The sequence below is a fragment of the Zingiber officinale genome, chromosome 7A (genome assembly GCF_018446385.1).
Source record: "Zingiber officinale cultivar Zhangliang chromosome 7A, Zo_v1.1, whole genome shotgun sequence".
NCBI lineage: Eukaryota > Viridiplantae > Streptophyta > Magnoliopsida > Zingiberales > Zingiberaceae > Zingiber > Zingiber officinale.
The window spans coordinates 37963567-37982178 of NC_055998.1; the positions used below are offsets into that span (position 1 = coordinate 37963567).

An 18612-nucleotide genomic window follows, 5' to 3' on the forward strand; every position below is an offset into this window, starting at 1 on the left:
TTACTGGCTTCGAATGATGTATAACATACATTTCAATTAACATATATAATATTATGAAATGTGTTATCTTTAACTGGATTAGTCGTTGCAAGAAAAGAATAGTTAGTTTAGTAACCCCATTTAATATTAAAGAATAATTTAAATTACCGTTGATTGATTAATTAAAATTATTTTAAAATAAATAATTAATAATAAATGCTGTCTGAAAATTTAAAATTAACCCATTTAATATACATGCATACATATAGAGAGACATAATTGATATGTTAAGTGACGCTATGTACGTGACCATGAGCGACATCCAACATAGGTGATCTGACGCAACCAAAATTCATTTTTTTTAATCCCGATTTCATCTGCATGCAATAATTTTTCTTTCTTTCCTCTTAAATTAAAATAAAATTTTATCTTCTCTCTTATTATTACATGTAACAATAATTGTAATACTGATGTTACAACGTTGTAGCAGCTACTATGTAGTAGCTGCTACAACTATATAATAGTTGTTACAACTTGTACCAATTACTATGCAATAATTGTTATAACTGTGCAGCAGCTGCTACAACTATACAACAGCTGCTACAACTATGCAGTAGTTGTACAACTTGTAATAGTTACTATACAGTGGATAATACAACTGTACAGTAGCTGCTACAACAATACAATAGCTGCTACAACGATGCAACAGCTACTACAACGATGTAATAACTACTACAACATAATATCTACACAATAACTGTTACACGTTGTTGCAGCTACAACACAATAGCTGCTACAATGCAATAACTATACAATAACTACTACAACATATAACAGTTATTGTGTAGTAGCTGATACGACATATAACAATTATTGTATAGTAGCTGCTACAACTTTTAAAAATCAGCACTACAATGATTATTACATGCAATCATATAAAAAAGAAACGTTTATTTTAATTTAAGAGGAAAGAGAGAAAAGTTGTTATATGCAAATGAGAGAATGATTAAAAAAATTAAATTTGAGCCACGTCAAATAACACACATCGGATTTCGCTCACGGTTGTGGACGAAGCGTCGCTTAACCTATCAGCGCTCTCTCTCTCTCTCTCTCTCTCTCTCTATATATATATATATATATATATATATATATATATATATATAATTTAGAAATTAACCCACACAAAAATAAAGGTTACAGTAGAATAACTAAAGATAAAGTGGCTGGCCCATCCAAAAAAAAAAAAACAGAAGTACAAAATCAAGTTGGTATGTTTACATGCAAATCATGAGATGAAGCTATTTCTTTCTAATTTTCAATCAAAACAAAAGTTTATTAGAAATTACACAATGGACGTGATCCAGATATCGTACAATTTGTAAATCGTATGAATGGCTACTGCTTCCCCTCTTTTAAATAATAAAGCGTATTCGTATGTGGGCAGAGATTTCACCTGTTCGGCTTTGAAAGCACTGTGGAGTTCCAGTGAGTTTGTGGGAGGTAAGCGATCATGTAGTTCACAGCCTCACATGAATGTTCACCACTGTTGGTTGCATGTAAATTTGTTGGATCGAAAGCACGAGAGGCAAGTAGGGATGGAAAAGAAAAGAAGACCGCTTAGCCCTGCCGTCTGCATTGCTGGAATCGACTCCTACATAAAAAGATTTTGTGGAGTAAGTCCATGTTAGAATGATCTCGTTGATTCAGTTTTGCAGGATCCGTACAATGGACTATGGTTTATCACGCCAAGACATGAATGATCACTTTGTTGCACAGAAAAATTCTCAGAGCAGTTTCATGGAGTAATTTGTTGAAAACAAATAACCAGATACATCAAAGGATACATAAGCTATATCGCGTTCCTATATATGTATAACATAGTTTGAAATAGCATAAATCCTAAGAACTAACAAGTTTTGCAGAAAAAGCTTATCAGTATCATGAAGAGTTGTACGCTTGTAGCAGAGACAGTGCAACACAGTCCTAACACTGTAAATCATATATTACTCTAAATTCCGAAGACCAACATATGTATATAGGTAAATATGCAGAAATTGAATCAAGAAATTATACATCAATAAGTATGCACAAACATTATTAGTCCATATTGGAGTTCCCGTGTGTAAATTGTACGTTCTCTTTTATTCTTCATGGTTAAGTTCTTTGAGTACTCTGCGTCCTTGTGAAGCTATATGCTACCTCTCACTATGTCCATTTAGATGTATTTATTTTGTCTATATCTTAATCCTAAGCAAAAAGAAGTTACCACCATTTTATCTTTCAAGTGCCTTTTGAGGTTATTATCTTTTGCAGTAAGGGTAATATTGCTATTGCTGAGTTACATCAAACCGTTTTTAATTAATGTGACAGTTTTTAGCCGATTTCTTCTCCATCTCACCTACATGGCTAACGCACTGGTGTTTAAAACCGAGGTATTTTATCCGTCTTCCGTGAATCTACCCCAGCATCTTCTATTGTATATTTTTTGCCACTCTCTTGCCATAACTCAAGCCTGTTATAACTGCTCCTTAGAATTTCATTGCATTATCAGAACCCTATGTAACACTAGATGCTACCTCCAATTTTGGCATTCTAATTGCCAGAAGAAAAAAAAATACTCTTAAATGAACCATCTCTTCTTTTTCACCACAATATTCTACTACCACTTTTTCTTCGGCTTTATTTAAAGTTCTCCATACTATATCAAAGATTATTTTAATCAAGTTGGAGATGACCTATGATGGATAAAATGGTAATGTTGCACTCAAATGATATACAAGAACTAGTTGGATGCAAATGGGTGTTTACTGTTAAAATTATCCTCTGATGGTTAAGTTGACAGGATCAAAAATTGACTGATGGTAGAAGGATGCATATAATATATGGTGTTTACAGTAGGTATAAATTCTCTCTTATAGCTAAGATTGCTTTCATATTTTTTTCTTTCTAAAACTAGATGTAACATTGCTACTTGTTACATCATTTGGATACCAAGAACACTTTCTTCCATGCTGATGTTAACAAGGTGAGTATGGCAAATCTTTTGGATTTGTTGCTCAAAAGGAAGTAGGAACTTGAATGCAAATTTAACAAGTTTTTGCATGGAATATGGATTGAAATATTTAGACTTGACAAATTCAGTTATGTGCTTATTAAGTTTGGCATGATCAAGAATACAACAAAAATAACAACCGAGCCTCAAGTGGGGTTAGCTATATGGATGCTCATACACCATTGGATTCAATCCCCTACAATATCTTCATCTATATTTAAATAAAAATTATCTTATTTTATCATTGATAATTAAGTCTTCTTTTGTCTCTCTTCCTCTATTACTGTGTGTATTTGATATAGTCTCACATTATCTAACTGGGACATTTATCGGATACCTAAGTGCATGTATATACCATCTTAAATGTGCCTATTAAAGTTTTTTCTCAATAAGAACCTAACTTTCTCTCTACTACTGGTTTCTTATTAGCATTTAAAATTTCTCTTTAAACTTTAGAGGTACCTTAGGATTATAAAACACATCTAATGTCCTTCATTTCAACAATTTTACTTGTATCCTATATAAAATATCTCTATCAACCCTTCTATCCTTTGGCAAAAACGATCTTACATATGTCAGTTGCATGTAATTCGCCATCTCCTAGCTTAATAATTGTCTTGCTACATCTAATACTACTAAATTTAAATTTCATATATTATGTCTTTATTCTACTAAACCTAAAACCTTTTTATTTCTAGCATTTTCTGTCAAAATTCGAGCTTAGCATTTACTTCTTCATGTATCTCATAGACCAAATGAATATCATCTGCAAATAACATACATCATTGCAACGTGTTTTGGATGTGTCCAATAAGTTCATCATGACTAGTGTAAAAAACTATAACCTTAGAGTTAATCCTTATGTACCCGTATCTTTATAGGAAATGATTCAATTAATCCATCTAAAGTCCTCACTCTTGTCATTACATCTTCATACATATCCTTAATTATTTCAATATATGCTACATTAATACTTTTCTTTTTTAAAATTCTCCACATAATTTCCTTAGGGTCTCGATCTCCTTAATATTGTTTCTATCGCTCTTTCCCAAAATCTCATGGTATGACTCATTAGCTTAATGCCCCTAAATTAGCATAATTTTATATGTCTCCTTTGTTTTTATACAAGGAACTAGAGTACTTACCCTCCACTAATCATACATGTTCTTCATTTTCAATATCAGGTTGAATAACTTCATAAGTCATTCAATACCCTATTTCCCTAAGCACTTTCATACCTTTGTTGGAATATCATCCGATACAACCGTTTTCTCATTTTATTGCATCATATTTAATGTTTGTTCTACTTCTGCGATTATTCTTGACATGGTCAAGAATGTATCAAGTTATTCAGTGTTTCATGTTCCCCCGATTTGACAAAGTCGAGAGCTCCTTTTTTACTTTGAATTTATATTCGTTATAGCATATAACAACGAAAATATACACTTGATATACTTGAGATATGTTAGGTAACTAGATTTATTAACACTTGAACGGATCCAAATACCATATTAATACCAGGAAAGGATGAGACGCCATTTGGATCAGGAATATATCATTGATTAGTTGCTGAACTATCTTATATAGCTATTAAACCTAAACTTCTCTTTTGTGGAGAGTATAGAAAGTCAATTACTTGAGCACCTTGTCAAGGAGCCTAGAAGGTGTCTTTGATTACCCCACCATGAGCCTAACGCCTGTTTACCTACATTTACCTCTCTCTATATCAATGGGACCGACACTAGGGGTGTCATTAAGGTAGCAGATATACTTTTTTTTCCCCCTAGAAGGTGCCTTGAGAGTCCTCTAATCCTGTACATAGTAACTTTTATTGTGATTGACGCCATCTCTCAAATTAAATATTACAGTGATGCAAATTGAGCATGTCTCCTGATAAATTTATAATCCACATCAAGTTATTATATTTTTTTTCTACAATTAATATATTGGAAGTATAAAAAAGTATAATTAATGGTGAAACAATTAGAGGTAAAATACAAGACCATGGCTCTAGCCACAGTGAACTTGTTCAGCTGAAAAAATTAATGACTTGATGAGGTGATGCTCCTACTGAACCAATAAGGAAACATTATGATAAACTACCTGCACATTTTCTCCTTTCTAATCTTCCTAGAAGGATAAACTATGCAGTAATAGGATTGCCGCCTTGTTTCAAAAAGATACAATTTCTTAAGATCATTACACATACTGTTGGTTTCAAAGTTAGTCCTTGAATTTGCTAAGTTTTTGAGAGGTAATAGAATAAAGTAGATTTGTAATAAGATGGGGACATCCGATATCAGTCAAAAAATTAACCTACTTGTAAATAAGTAAATGTACAATGACCTATCAGTAAAAGCATCTAATATTGGCTACCTAGGTTATTGATTTATATCAGATTATTCTGCATCAAACATCACATTATTTAAAAGTTGATCCATAAATAATGTACTAGAACGTAGTTTACCTGTCTTTATCTTGAATTTCAGAACATTTGGTTGCCTTCTTGAAATAAACTTTAATGGATGATCAGTAGAGTGTCTATGTCGATCTGTGGCAGAAATTAACTACCAATGGAATTGAAATGCCATGTATGTAAGAAGCATATCAAAATGACAATGATTAAACTGAAAGATATAAATTGTGAGAAAACAAAGATACAATAGAAAAATAAAATGAAATAAATAAAAATTAGATTCTGCGGGTCAACCAAAATGAATTGCTAGCTGTTATATCGAAAAATGTTTCAAGTAAATAAAGGTGCATGCAGTACCAAAGGAACTTAAACCATGGATTCAGAATAGAAGAAAAATCATAGAAACGTAAAGTATCACTACAAACAAATTGCCAGTATGATCAGGATCTGGGTTCAGAAGATCATGGAGGGCATTAGCAAAGAGATCAGCTCATCTGCAAACTACCAGGTTTGTGAAACCAGTAAAATCAAAGTGAAACCCAATTCACAATCAGGCAGGACAAAATCAGAATGTCACTTAAGGTATGACATCATCCTAATGTGCATGGCATACAGACACGTATAATCAGTCCATGTAAAATTATTTTCTTAATTATTTGTAAAAACTCCAATTAAAACAATCATCAATTCAACAACCATTATATAGATGGATTACATCTACCACCCACTTAATTAAAATTGCAACCGAAACTTAAGCCTCTAACATTTGCCAAATTGCAGAAAGACAAGTAATGCGAAGCATAAACTTTAGATATGCAACACCAATAATCAAACACTCAAATGCTGGACATTTTTAACACCTCATTTTTTCAATTTTCAGATTCATTTAAGCATAAATCAGAAACTTATAATTTTGCATTAAATTAAACATAACAAAATCAATGATAGTGTCACATTATTGTAGATATTAATTTAATTCAAACCAGAAACTCTGGCTGGATTTGAATGAGTCGATTAAAGATTATAGCCACATGCAAAAGCATATACTATGTCTGTATTATGACTCAATATTGAGTCTGACTACATAATGCTTGTAGGAAAGCCCAGCACATGTATATGTGGCTACGTGGTACAAAATTTCACTTCATTTATTGTGCATTCAATGTTTCTCTATTTTAAATAAGAAATTGTAGAGCATGCCTCACGCAAAATAAAGATGGTCAATTCCAGGAACGTGTGCAACATGAACATCTCACATGGAATCTGGATGGAGAAAGTACATGTAACTTGAGGTTGTTTTAATTAGTCAAGACTCAAGAGTAGGCTTTTTGATGAGAACAAAATCTGTATATGTTCCTTTTGAAGAGCATATACTGCCAAGCATCTCAATAAAGGAGGACTTCCGCATCAGAAACTTCATATAGGCTAAAGGAATGTGACAGCTAAATTAGCCATTCTAGAATAGAATCTAGAAGAGATCCACAAAAACTTAGAAAGGATTGAAAAGAGTGTGGTCAAAGCACTCAAAATCAATATCAAGATGGCTAAGCCATCTTAAAATTATTCTTTCTTGAGTAGCTATATCTAGGATAGTTTCAATCTTCAATCAGAACCTTAGGTTCAAAACTACAGATTACTTGGTAGATACCATGGTTCTTCTGTTAGTTTTCAGTGCAAATACACATCGTCTAGCCAGTTGCAAGTAAATCCTCACAAATAATAGAAAGTAAAACACACACATAACTTCAGTAGAAAATATACCTTGCTCTGCCATCTACTGGACTCAGAGAGTTGGTACTTTATACAGAAAGTCAATTTTTCTTAAAGAATATAGCTACTGTGAAGAAAATAAAACCAAAATAACAAGCAATGTCACTCTTAGCCAAATTTTAGCATAACTTATGAATACAACATACACTAAGAGGTCAAACCTTTTCATCATATCGAAAGAGTGAGAGATCAAAATATGGTGAAGGGCTTTGTGATTGACAAGTGTATGGTAATGAGCTCAGCATCTTCTTCATGTACTGCAAGAAAATAAGTAAAATGGATTACGAGAGTTAAACTCTTCAACCATTAACAGTACCATGTTTCTGCCCAGCATATCAGTACACAGAATAAATCTTTTCTTCGGTTACAACTTAAGCAAAAATATCAGATTAAGAAGTTTGAGAAAGAAAAAAAAAATAGATTTATAGAACCATGCAAAAATGGCCTCTAATGAACATCATGACTTAGAAATCAATCAATATTCATGCAGGAATATGTAGCTTCTTGTGATAATTGTCTAGGCGAGTAATAAAGATTACTATAGTGAATTAATATAATGATGAAAGCCATAATGCCACAAATTAAGAAAAAAAAATTAAAAAAAGATAGAATATATGAAATAAATAAAGAATGTGCAATCTAAACAAGTCGCATGTCCACAATGGATGCAACCTTTTATCCGGAAAAAAAAAAGATAAAAGATTTGGTTAGATAATTCGCAATATCTCGATTACACATCCTCCTAGGATATCATGTATATGAGTGAACCGTCCCCTCGGGACGGTGCGGTAGTTGAGACATGGGATGTTGCCACATGAGGTCTTGGGGTCGAAACTAGGCACGTTCGAGCATGCCTTCTCCATGCCTTGGCCACCTGCACTAATGGCTGGTAGTCACTCATGATTTACCTCCTCCGTATTAGCCTAAGGACGGGTTGACGGGGGCGCTGGGTGAGCGAATCGTCTTTTGCCACATGTATATAAGTGAACCAACCCACTAACTTGTGGACTCTTAAAGTAGGTAACTTATCGAAACTTATAAAGCTCTTTTATTAGGCTACATCCCACAATGTGGGACTAAATCGAGGGTTACAATTTCCCCACTTAAAGCTTGATATCCTTGTCAAGACCTAAACCCCTAACTCATAGCCTGAAATCCCCCACAATTGGTGACATATGAGACCCAGTAGTAGCTACACCTTGACACAAACAACCCTTTTAAATAGCTCACCATGCCTATGATTAGTTTCATTCTAATTCCAATTATTGCACCTTGCTTAGATGAGAGATCTAACTCATTAATTTATCAAGTCCAACAGCTGATCCAAAATGCTTAAATCACTAACTCATCAAAACTTATAGAGCTCGTCTGTAAGCCCACAACTCAAAGATTAAACTGTGATGTTTATACTACATCTTCTCATTTGCCAACAAACTAGAGTTATCACTTGTTAAGGGGAAAACTAGGTTACATTTTCCTAGGAATTTCTTTCTACTATATTTAATATTCATTACTAGAAATGTATACTCAAGTTGATTCAAAGATATTATAATGACCCTAACTTGTTAAAAAACATTAGATTCAAGTACTCATCTATGTACTTTATCCTCTTGTGGAACATTAGGTTGCTATGTATATGGTTGTTTTGTTGTCACAATATAATCACTCAGGGAGTATATCCCAACTTGATCATCGATTGTTTGACCCACATGTTTCTAGGATCACAACCCTATTAATTAATGATTATAAAAGTGCTTTGTGGTTTAATTTTGTCAATCCTAGATTTGAGATGAGCAGTGGATTGCTAATTAGTTTGAATTGTGATCACCCAAGGTATTAGATCTGGAGGATAATCAACAATATGTATTTGATTGCACTTTGACTTATGATTCTATAATCTCTATTTTGATAGAGAATATGAATCTCAATGATTTTTTATCTTTGTGTGCAAATTTTGTTGATTTAAAATCTATAGATAGTTAATTTTATTAACTAGTGGACAAATGAGTATATCATTTTGATTGACAAAGTAGTGTGTAGGATGATATTGATATGATATTATACACTTGGTGTTAATGTGAAGTATATTTAATTCAAATCATGCACCAAAAGTGGAGATTGTACGTGTTGCTCTATATAAAGTTTGAAATCTCATTTTGAGTTGGGGTTTTAGTTCCAATCAAAACAAGATGTTGGTTGCGTCAAGTGTCTATGATTGTGTTCAGCACCAACCCTAGGTGGGAGGGAACATGGAATTCACTGAAGCCTTGCTGCATCAGGATTGCCTTGAGAAGCCTCATGAAAGTCTCACAAAGTTGTATCGTGTCAAGACTGTCTCATGAAGCCTACAGAATCTTCACTGCTGTAAATTTATCTCTCAAAGACTCGTTATTGCAAGCCTAGGAAAGCCTCTCCTTCATAGAAGATTGGTGGTCATGGCGTCGTTGTCCCACAGTTTTGTGTGTTGATCCATAGGTAAAATAATGTTTCACCCATGTTGATTGACATGAAATGACTCTTCAAACCACACGCCTATACAGAATGAACATAATTGGAGAAATGACTGAATAAATATGAGTTAGATTCTGAGGATCACTCTTCTTTATAGTAGCTTTGAGGATGGAAGAATGTTATGCCCAGCATTAATTAAAACCTAAACAATAGATCAATTGATCTAGATATTTGAAGCTCTAATTAAAGATTATAAGGTGCTAATCAAGTCTATTGGATTTAATTTTAGCTTGATACAAGCTCAATTTAGGCCAAAATTTATGTTGAACTAGTTGACTCAGCTATGAATCACTAACTCATTTGAACTGGACCGGAACTGGTTCGTTGAAAACTTAGGCCTTTAAGTTTGTGTTGAGAAGTGGGGTTCCATTTGCATGCCTACTTAGCCTTACTTCAACCATAATCTCCCCTCCCTCTTTGGGGAACAAGCAACTAGTCTAGATATTTTTTAATTGATAGAGTTATGCACATTCGAGAAAAACAAGGTCTAGAGTAGTGCAGCCCTTTCAACTCCTCTCGATGCCCAATCAATGGATCGAAGAATAAGAAAACTTAGAAATTATCTTACACTATGTTAAGTCGGGATTGCTAAAAACAATAAATTTGTGTTTTCTACTTCTCATATTAGAACTTCAGACAACCCATATAGAAACCAATATTTTGATTGTGAAGACTTACAACAAAACTTCATGGGATGAAATTCACCTGTGAGAGGCTGCTTGCTTTGCTCTTCATGATTTGTAGATGCTCAAGAGCATAGATGTTATTGGAGTGTGAAGAAATGAAATTAGCATGCAAAGGCTCTCTCGATTTTGCATGAAAATAGTCATAGAATCGCTCAAACAAGGAATATAATTCTTCAGATGGATTCTGCAGAAAATAAAATAGTTAAGTTATTGAGAATGATATCTAACAATGACAATAACAAGAGGTCATTACCTGATAAAATGCAACAATCTCAGTAGTTTCCATGTTATAGACAGCAAAGAAAGCTAGATGATGATCAGCCATCCGAACCTAATTATTAGATAATTAGAGCAATTGTTGACCACAGATTCCATGAGAAAAAAAGTAGAATGAGAAAGAACTAAAAATTTTACTCAAAGTATATAACAAGATATAAGTGCGTACCCCACCATCAACGCTGCCGAACTTCAATAGAAGATGCTGACGATCCAAAAATTGAACCTGCTGAGTATCCGAAGATGTTACAGACTGTAAATTGAATGACTGAGGAAAGTAGGATGAAGGTGAGGGAGGGGAGAAGATTGGAACTTGTTAGTATCCAGAAGTTGGAACGAGAAAGATAAGCAGGTAATGCACAGACTAAATATTTTGCTTGATGTCATAGAAGTCTGATGAAAGGCCAAAAGAAGTAGCATTCAGATGAAAGATCCAGAATCTCCATACATGGTGGCATTCAGATGAAAGGTCTAAACATGACAGTGCTCAAATGAAAGATCCATAGAAAATTTAAAGAAGACTTAAAGTGGGTCACCTTCGACATCATGAGATCTAGATAATCTTGGAAGTGATAATAGAATTTCTTCTTAAGATGTTGAACCCTCTGAGAAAAAAATTCACATTTTAGTTTCTTTTCACGAGAACTTCAGTATAAAATACATGCCAGAATAAATTACAGATCAAAAGGCAAGGATTTGAGATTTCAAAAATATCTTAATCAGAACAAAAAATGCAAGTAAAAGAGTTAGAAAATCAAACCATACTGCATTATGTTACTTCCAATCAGTAAAGCCAATACAAATTGACAAGCTACCATTCATGACATATTAACCAGTGTCAATTTTTCTTTTTATATGAAGAACACCATATGGAGACTTCGTTAAAACAATGCTTATCAAGATTCATCTTTATAAGACTTCTCAGACTTTAGCATACTATAGTGGGTTTATGACTGATGCAAATTATATCTCAAGATCTGGAAAATATTATCAGAAAAGAAAACCAAATTATGAAGGCCAATAATAGTATAATTTAACAAAGAGCAATGATATGCTCAAGGAAAAAAACTCAAGGAAAAGCTCAAGGATAGACACATAAAGTCATGGCCCACCATTTCACTTTTTGTGGGTCCCAAGACTTTATGTGTCTATCCTTGAGCTTTTCCTTGAGTTTTTTTCCTTGAGCATATCATTTTTCTTTAACAAAATTCCCATTTTCATCTAGCTTAAAGTTTAAACACGGTTCTTTTCTGTGTTTTAGGTTTAAGTATTTTGGATACTGAATTATGCAATAGATTAGCAACAGTAACTTAGTTAATAGTAGCCAAATTGCAAGCTTGTAATTTCTTAGTTATTTAGTCTTTTAGCTCTTAAGTTTTACAACCTCCAAGTTTACCAAGTTCCTAAACAGATTTTTCCACTAAGGATGCTATATATTGAGCTTCTACCAAACTTTCATTCAATGCACGGTGTTGCCAAGTTTTTCAGCTTATGTTCTCTTAATTATGATTGTTTAGGAAACTCCATCTGTGATTGCCTAGGTTCTCTTTTTCTCTCCTTCACTCTTCTTCCTTTACGAACACTCAACCTTCACTCCTAAGCTATACAATTAAACTGCACTGCAGTAAAAGATCCTGCACCAAACAATCAATTAAATATATTATGGGCACTTCTAAACTAATGTTCCTATTCAGCTACCTCAAGAAAAGATTTCAAGCTGATGCTTTTCTGGCATTAGTTACTGATTGCACCAATGTTCCTATAATATAGAAGATGCAAACCACTAGGTTTTGTAGGCCCAAAACTGATGACATTTTTATCCGCCACCAATCTTCTGCATGAGAGAACCATGTTGCATCACAAAAATTCTGCATGCAAGGCTGCACATGTGCGGCACTGCATGCAAGCAGACAACCTGTAGCTACACATGCTACAATGAGCAGTGAAAAAGGGGAGGGCATCCATAATTTGCAACCTCTTTGGTTCCTGAAACTTAATTCGGGTTGCAGAAACTCTCCTATCTCTCCCTCACATGCCACTTGATGTTGCGTTGCCGCTCAAATTTGTGTGCAGAGCTACTATACTAACGAGTGGTGACCTCATTCTCCTTTGATAAGGTGAAACCCTAGCCTAGGTGTTTCCCGTTCATGATCTTCCTCTTCCATTTCCTTCACTTTAGCTGTGCCTACATAGGCAGATTGGTTGGCTTCTATTGGCCCCATGTGGCCAGTTTGCTTTGACAAATAGTGGTGCTACCATCCTCTCTAGCTCTCTCCCACTCCTTTGTGCATCTGCTTCTCTAAAATTGATGGTTGTGTTGGGTGAGGATAGTCGACATCAATCAACCTTCGATAAGCTCTTTTAGTTTATTTGTCACTTTTAATTCCAATTATATCTCTCTTTTGAATCATCTTGAGTTGCTGGGCACATTAATGGTCTATTCCTTTGAATTTCATGATCAGTGGTCAACTAGAACGAATCAAGCATTGGTAAAGGGTTTTGGCGCTCTTCCTTGTTTATGATCTTATTTGGTCATTAAAATTTAGATTTTGTACCTTCTTTTGGTTGTGGTTAGTTTGGAGTACTCTAGGTTCCATTCTTTGTCCATGATTGAGGGAGTTATGAGGTAAGAACTTGGTCTTATTATATTTCTCATTTGGATATGTTTTAATATTTATGTTGGTGTATCTTGTTTAGGAAGGGATATTAATGATTGTTTGTTAGTAATGAAAGCTGAGTTTTTTAATTTGGGTTGAATTGTCGTAATTGGATCTATTGATTTTTGAGTTTTAATTAATTTTAGTTTATGTATTATTACAGCATTTAATTTTTCTTTTTTTTTCTTTGGATAAGAAAAAAATATCATATCATAGATCAAGAGTATAGAAAATGATCTATAGTGGATACTTATGTCTGATACAACATTAAATCAGAGTACACCCCTAAAGATCTGTATATACGTATACTCACACTCTTGAATATCCGCTCCATTCAATTGCTCATTCTTAAAAATATATTTATTTTTAGTTCTCCATACACTGTATTAACGAAGATAAAGTCAAGTGTTGAGCATTCATTAATACAATATGCCCATAGTAATATCTCCCAAAACACCCTTAGAGCCCGTCTGAAAGTCGACATCTCTGGCCACATATAAAGCTAGTTTCTGACCCTCCTCTATAACTTCGCAATAGGGGGCACCCAAAAAACAACACCAAAATGCACAGTGCTATCCTCCGAGTACTCCTACATGTCTTTAGTGTGAAGATGCCCCAAGGCAGCAAATGGTAGTATGACTAGGCTAAAATAAGTCTTCCACACCGTTCGTGTTCATACCTTTTTTGAACGGGATGTCTAAAGAAGTTATATGCCCAAGCCACTCTGCCGTCCTGTGCGAACCAAGCTGCCGGTCTTTGTCCAGTAAGAGTCGGCGAGCCCGCATCCGAAAAAATTCAGTCCCATATTAGCAATAACATTTTAATTAAGAGAGAGTTTGTAGAGGCTACTTCTTGGGACCACACATTTGCACACCTCAATCCACTAAAGTACCTTAGCTAGTAGTGCTAAGTTCCAACTCTTTAACTCCCGGAATCACAAGCATCCTTCCTCCTTCGGTTTACACATATCAGCCCAAGAAATCGGAGGATGCTTAGATGTCCACATGAAAGACTACAAATTCTATAGATACAATCTATGACTCCCAAATCCCTAAGGAAGACGGACACCCAGAAACATTCCACACCTTGAATTACCGAGAAAAGAAGTTGTGCCTTGCCCACATAAGATGAGTGTGCCTCAGCCATTCATTAACACATCGGGCTAAGGAGTCAAGGAGGTGGCTATAGTCCGAGATATCTAAACAGTATAGCTCCCTCTTATACTCCCTCCTGAAAGTCTATGATAGGCAGCAACCTCATGCGGACCCTATCCTCAACTCAAGCCAAATAGATGCAAGATTTTAGTCTGTTAATTCAAAGACTAGCTATTTCTCCCAATTCATGCAAATAGGCACCTAATGCAGCAACCGAATTCTCATCACCTTTATTGAATAGAAAGAGATCATCACCATAAGCTAGGTGAGTTAGTCCTAGAGACGCATACTGAGGGTGAAATCTGAAGGCCGAACCAACTGTGCAGGAGATTGGATAGGGTCGGGATAAGAAGATTTCTTTATCTACGATCAATTATATTTGTTTAATATAACATTGACAATATAAATATGACTAGAATGGTGATAAAACGAATAAAAAACTGAAGTAAATCAAATAAATATTTTTGTTGGATTGGCACAAACAAAAAAATATAAATAAATCAGAAATTTTTATAAAATAAGGAAGAGATAAAGACAGACAGGTTTATTCAATCAATAAAGGATAAACAAGATTAATTCCTTGTTTGTTGCTGGATTCCTATAACAGGAAAAGGACAAATTATAGATAATAAATTGTAGGTAAATGTAAATAATTACACTATATATATTTATTCCTCCCCCTTTTTTCTTTATTTTGGTTTTTTTTCTTTTAATTAACTTTTCATTTTAACTAATTAACTTTTTATTTTAACTAATAAAAAAAATTTTTGTGATTGTTCTAGAAGAAATGAAACAAAAGATAGGGTAGAACTAGGACAGTTATTGTATGAGGTCTACCCAATGCTAGATGCAGAGGCGCATAATAGATCGATATGAACATCAAGAGTTGTCCCATAATAAAACCAGTTGTTGTTGCTACCTCCTCCAACTGAGGGTGAAATCTGAAGGCCGAACCAACTGTGCACTGTTGGATTTGTCTCTTAAAGATTTCTAAACATATTCCAAGTAGATATGGTGACAATGGATCTCCTTGTCGCAACCCCCTAGCTCCCGGTATTTAATTTTTCTTAAGTCTTTTTAATTTATTCATATATCTGTATTTGTAGATACTCATTAATCTTATAGGGCTTTTGGTTCTTCCCTTGTTATATATTTGAGGTGGGTAAATGTATTCTTAAACTCACTTATACAATTCATTGGCATGAATTAAGTGTGTGTGTATATGTTGTCATGCTTGTTTTGAAATGTGGAAAAAATCATAGTTATTTAAGGCGTAAGGCCCCTAAAAGCGCATAGATGCTATAAGGTTTGAAGCACAATGCACAAGGTGAGGCGCACACCTTTCCAAAGTAAAGTGCTCTAGGTATAAATTTTTATAATTTAAACATATATAGAAAATTTCTACTGAAGTATTTCACTAACAAAACTATAGATAGTAAAATATTAACAATAATATAAATATAAAATTCACTAGCAAATAAATAAGTTATACACATAATTTAAATAAAAAATTCAAATATCTAAATCATCAAAATCTTCATCATTCTCCTCAATCATATCATTATCATCATCACCACATGTTTCAGATTTGTATAGCTGAATCATTCCTCAAGACCAAGCGACTCAAGATAAGCTTGTTGCCTATCACAAAGCGCACACATAAGGCAACTATGCACAAGAGGGTGACTTGGCTGCGCCTAGGCACAACGAGACGAGCGTCTTTAATAACTATGAATATAATGGCATTGAACTAGCAAAATAAATTCTAAAAAAAATAGATTTGGGGGTTAAATAAATAATATTATTTTCTTACCATATTACCATGTGGGCATGTGGGTGATCTTGTATAATTAACATAGGGTTGTTTTCAAATATAATAATGATACTCTTGTTACTCCATATTTGATGCTTATCTTTAAATTATTTTAGTAAACCTGTTAAAGCCGGTCCTAAGCCCGGTAGAAAAACGGCAAGAGTTGCATGTTAGGTTGTGAGCTAGCATGGACTTAAAGTAAATGTTCAATGAATGGATCCATGAAACTAATGTGTTAATGCTAAGATGTTCTAAGGAACACGTTACACAATAAGGACCACTACATCTCTATGAGAATTCAGGTGTAGTGTTAAATATGCAAGAATTCGCGTTGCAGGGTTCGACTATAACGCTATGGCAAGAACTACTGCACCTCCATGAAAACTTGGGTATAGTATTAAATATGCAAGAGTTATCACATCATAAGTTGGGTAAGAACAAACATTATAAGAAAACTAATTGTCGGCAGCCCGATGCACGAAACTCCCACCCTGCGAGGTCCCGGGAAGGATCCATTGTACGCAGCCTTACCCTGCTTTTTACAAGGGTCTGCTTCCAGGATTCAAACTCGTGACCTTTTGGTCACAAAGCAACAACTTTACCGTTGCGACAAGACTCCCCTTCAAGAAAACTAATTGTCTAAGATTTGGAATATGGAATCTAGGAATATTGACTAGTAAAATAATGGAGGTAGTAGATACGATTATTAGAAGATAAATTAATATTTTGTGTGTACAAGAGAAAAAATAGGTAGAGCATATGGCAAAGGTGATAGAGAAATCGAGTTTTAAATTATAGTACACAGAAATGAGTAAAACAAGAAATAGAGTAGGTATTGTTGTTGATAGTTTGCTAAAGGATGAAGTAGTAGTAGTTAAAAAGGAGGATAGGATTATATCTCTTAAGATAGTGGTGGCGAAAGAAACTATTAATATAATTAGCATATATGCACCTCAAATAGGATTAGATGAACACACCAAATCTAGAATTTGGGGAGGCCTAGATAAGGTATTACAAAGCATTCAGCCAACTAAAATAATTTGAATAGGAGAAGATTTAAGTGGACAAGTAGGAGTGGAAAATGAGAAATATGATAGGGTGCATGGGGTTATGGGTTAGGAACAAGAAATGAAGAAGAGAAAACTATATGGATTTTGTAATAACATATGACCTTATATTAGCTAAACGTTTTTTAATAAAAGAGAAAAACATTTGGTTACATTCAAAAGTGGAAATAGAAAATCGCAAATAGACTTTCTAATGATTATGAAAATGATAGAAAGATTTGTAAAGATTACAAGGTTAGAAAATTTAATTATCCAACATAGGTTAGTAGTATTGGCAAGATTTAAAATCTCGACCCGTGCCGAGGTTTCAATCCTAAACCGGAACAATATGGTTTAAGTATCATGTCGTGCCAATACGATTTCGATATTTTTTTATTTATATATTTAATTATTAGACAAATATGTTTCTGGTGTATAATTTAAAAATAAGTTGTATATTTATTTTATATAAATTCTCCATTATTGAATAACTTAATATTGTTAAAAAAAATAATTAAATATAGTTTTCTTTAAAGAAAATTAATCTATCAATAACTCAAAATAAAATTGACACAACATAATATATTATCTTACTATACCAAACGAGATGGTGTGAATCCGATAGAAGCATTGGTTCTCCATATTAAATAATAAAAATTATATAAATTAATACAAAGATACTATTTTATAAATAATAATTATATAAATTAACTATTTATTCATTTGATTAATTAATAATTTAAATAATATATTTAAAATGGTAAAAAATATCAAAATATCAAATAAACAATAAAAAATAAATTTAACAAATTATCAAAATATAAATTTGATTTAATAAATTTTTTTAGAATTTTTAAATAAAATTTAAAACAATCAAATTATTAATTAATAAAATTTATTTTTTAAAAAAATAAATATATTTTTATATATTTTATTGGGATAATTTAATTAGGGTTTATGAAAGCCCCTTCGAAATATCACACTTAAGTTAAGAAATTGTTTTATTTAATTAAATATAATTTTAATTTTCTTCAACAAACAGAAGCATCGCGCTCGCGAGACGCCCTCCAACGGCATCACCTATCGCGGGACGTTGCGGGTAGCGCCGAAGGCATACCGCGACGCCTCCGATAGCGTCGAAGGTATCCTGTAACGCCTTCGGTGGCGCCAGAGACGTCCTGCGATGCCTCCAGGACGCCAACGACCTGTCTTCTGGCGCGTAACACCCGCGTGTGGCGCACGCAAAATCGTT

At 33.8% G+C, this 18612-nt stretch overlaps 1 protein-coding gene across 4 annotated transcripts in view; it reads right to left on the minus strand.

Annotated features, from left to right (window-relative positions):
* Positions 1-1151: 1151 nt before the first annotated feature.
* LOC122001337 (light-mediated development protein DET1-like) overlaps positions 1152-18612 on the minus strand; it is a 32292-nt gene continuing 14831 nt past the window's right edge. For 3 of the 4 annotated variants that reach the window (XM_042556041.1, XM_042556042.1, XM_042556040.1), the window contains exons 5-11: positions 11227-11295; positions 10860-10916; positions 10668-10745; positions 10434-10598; positions 7379-7474; positions 5499-5598; positions 1152-1630 (exon numbers count right to left, since the gene is read on the minus strand). In XM_042556041.1, coding sequence (XP_042411975.1) covers positions 1497-1630; positions 5499-5598; positions 7379-7474; positions 10434-10598; positions 10668-10745; positions 10860-10916; positions 11227-11295 — 699 coding nt within the window. In that variant the 3' untranslated portion in view covers positions 1152-1496. Of the gene's footprint in view, positions 1631-5498; positions 5599-7378; positions 7475-10433; positions 10599-10667; positions 10746-10859; positions 10917-11226; positions 11296-18612 lie in introns of those variants that run through there. The other variant, XM_042556043.1, reaches the window with a different exon arrangement.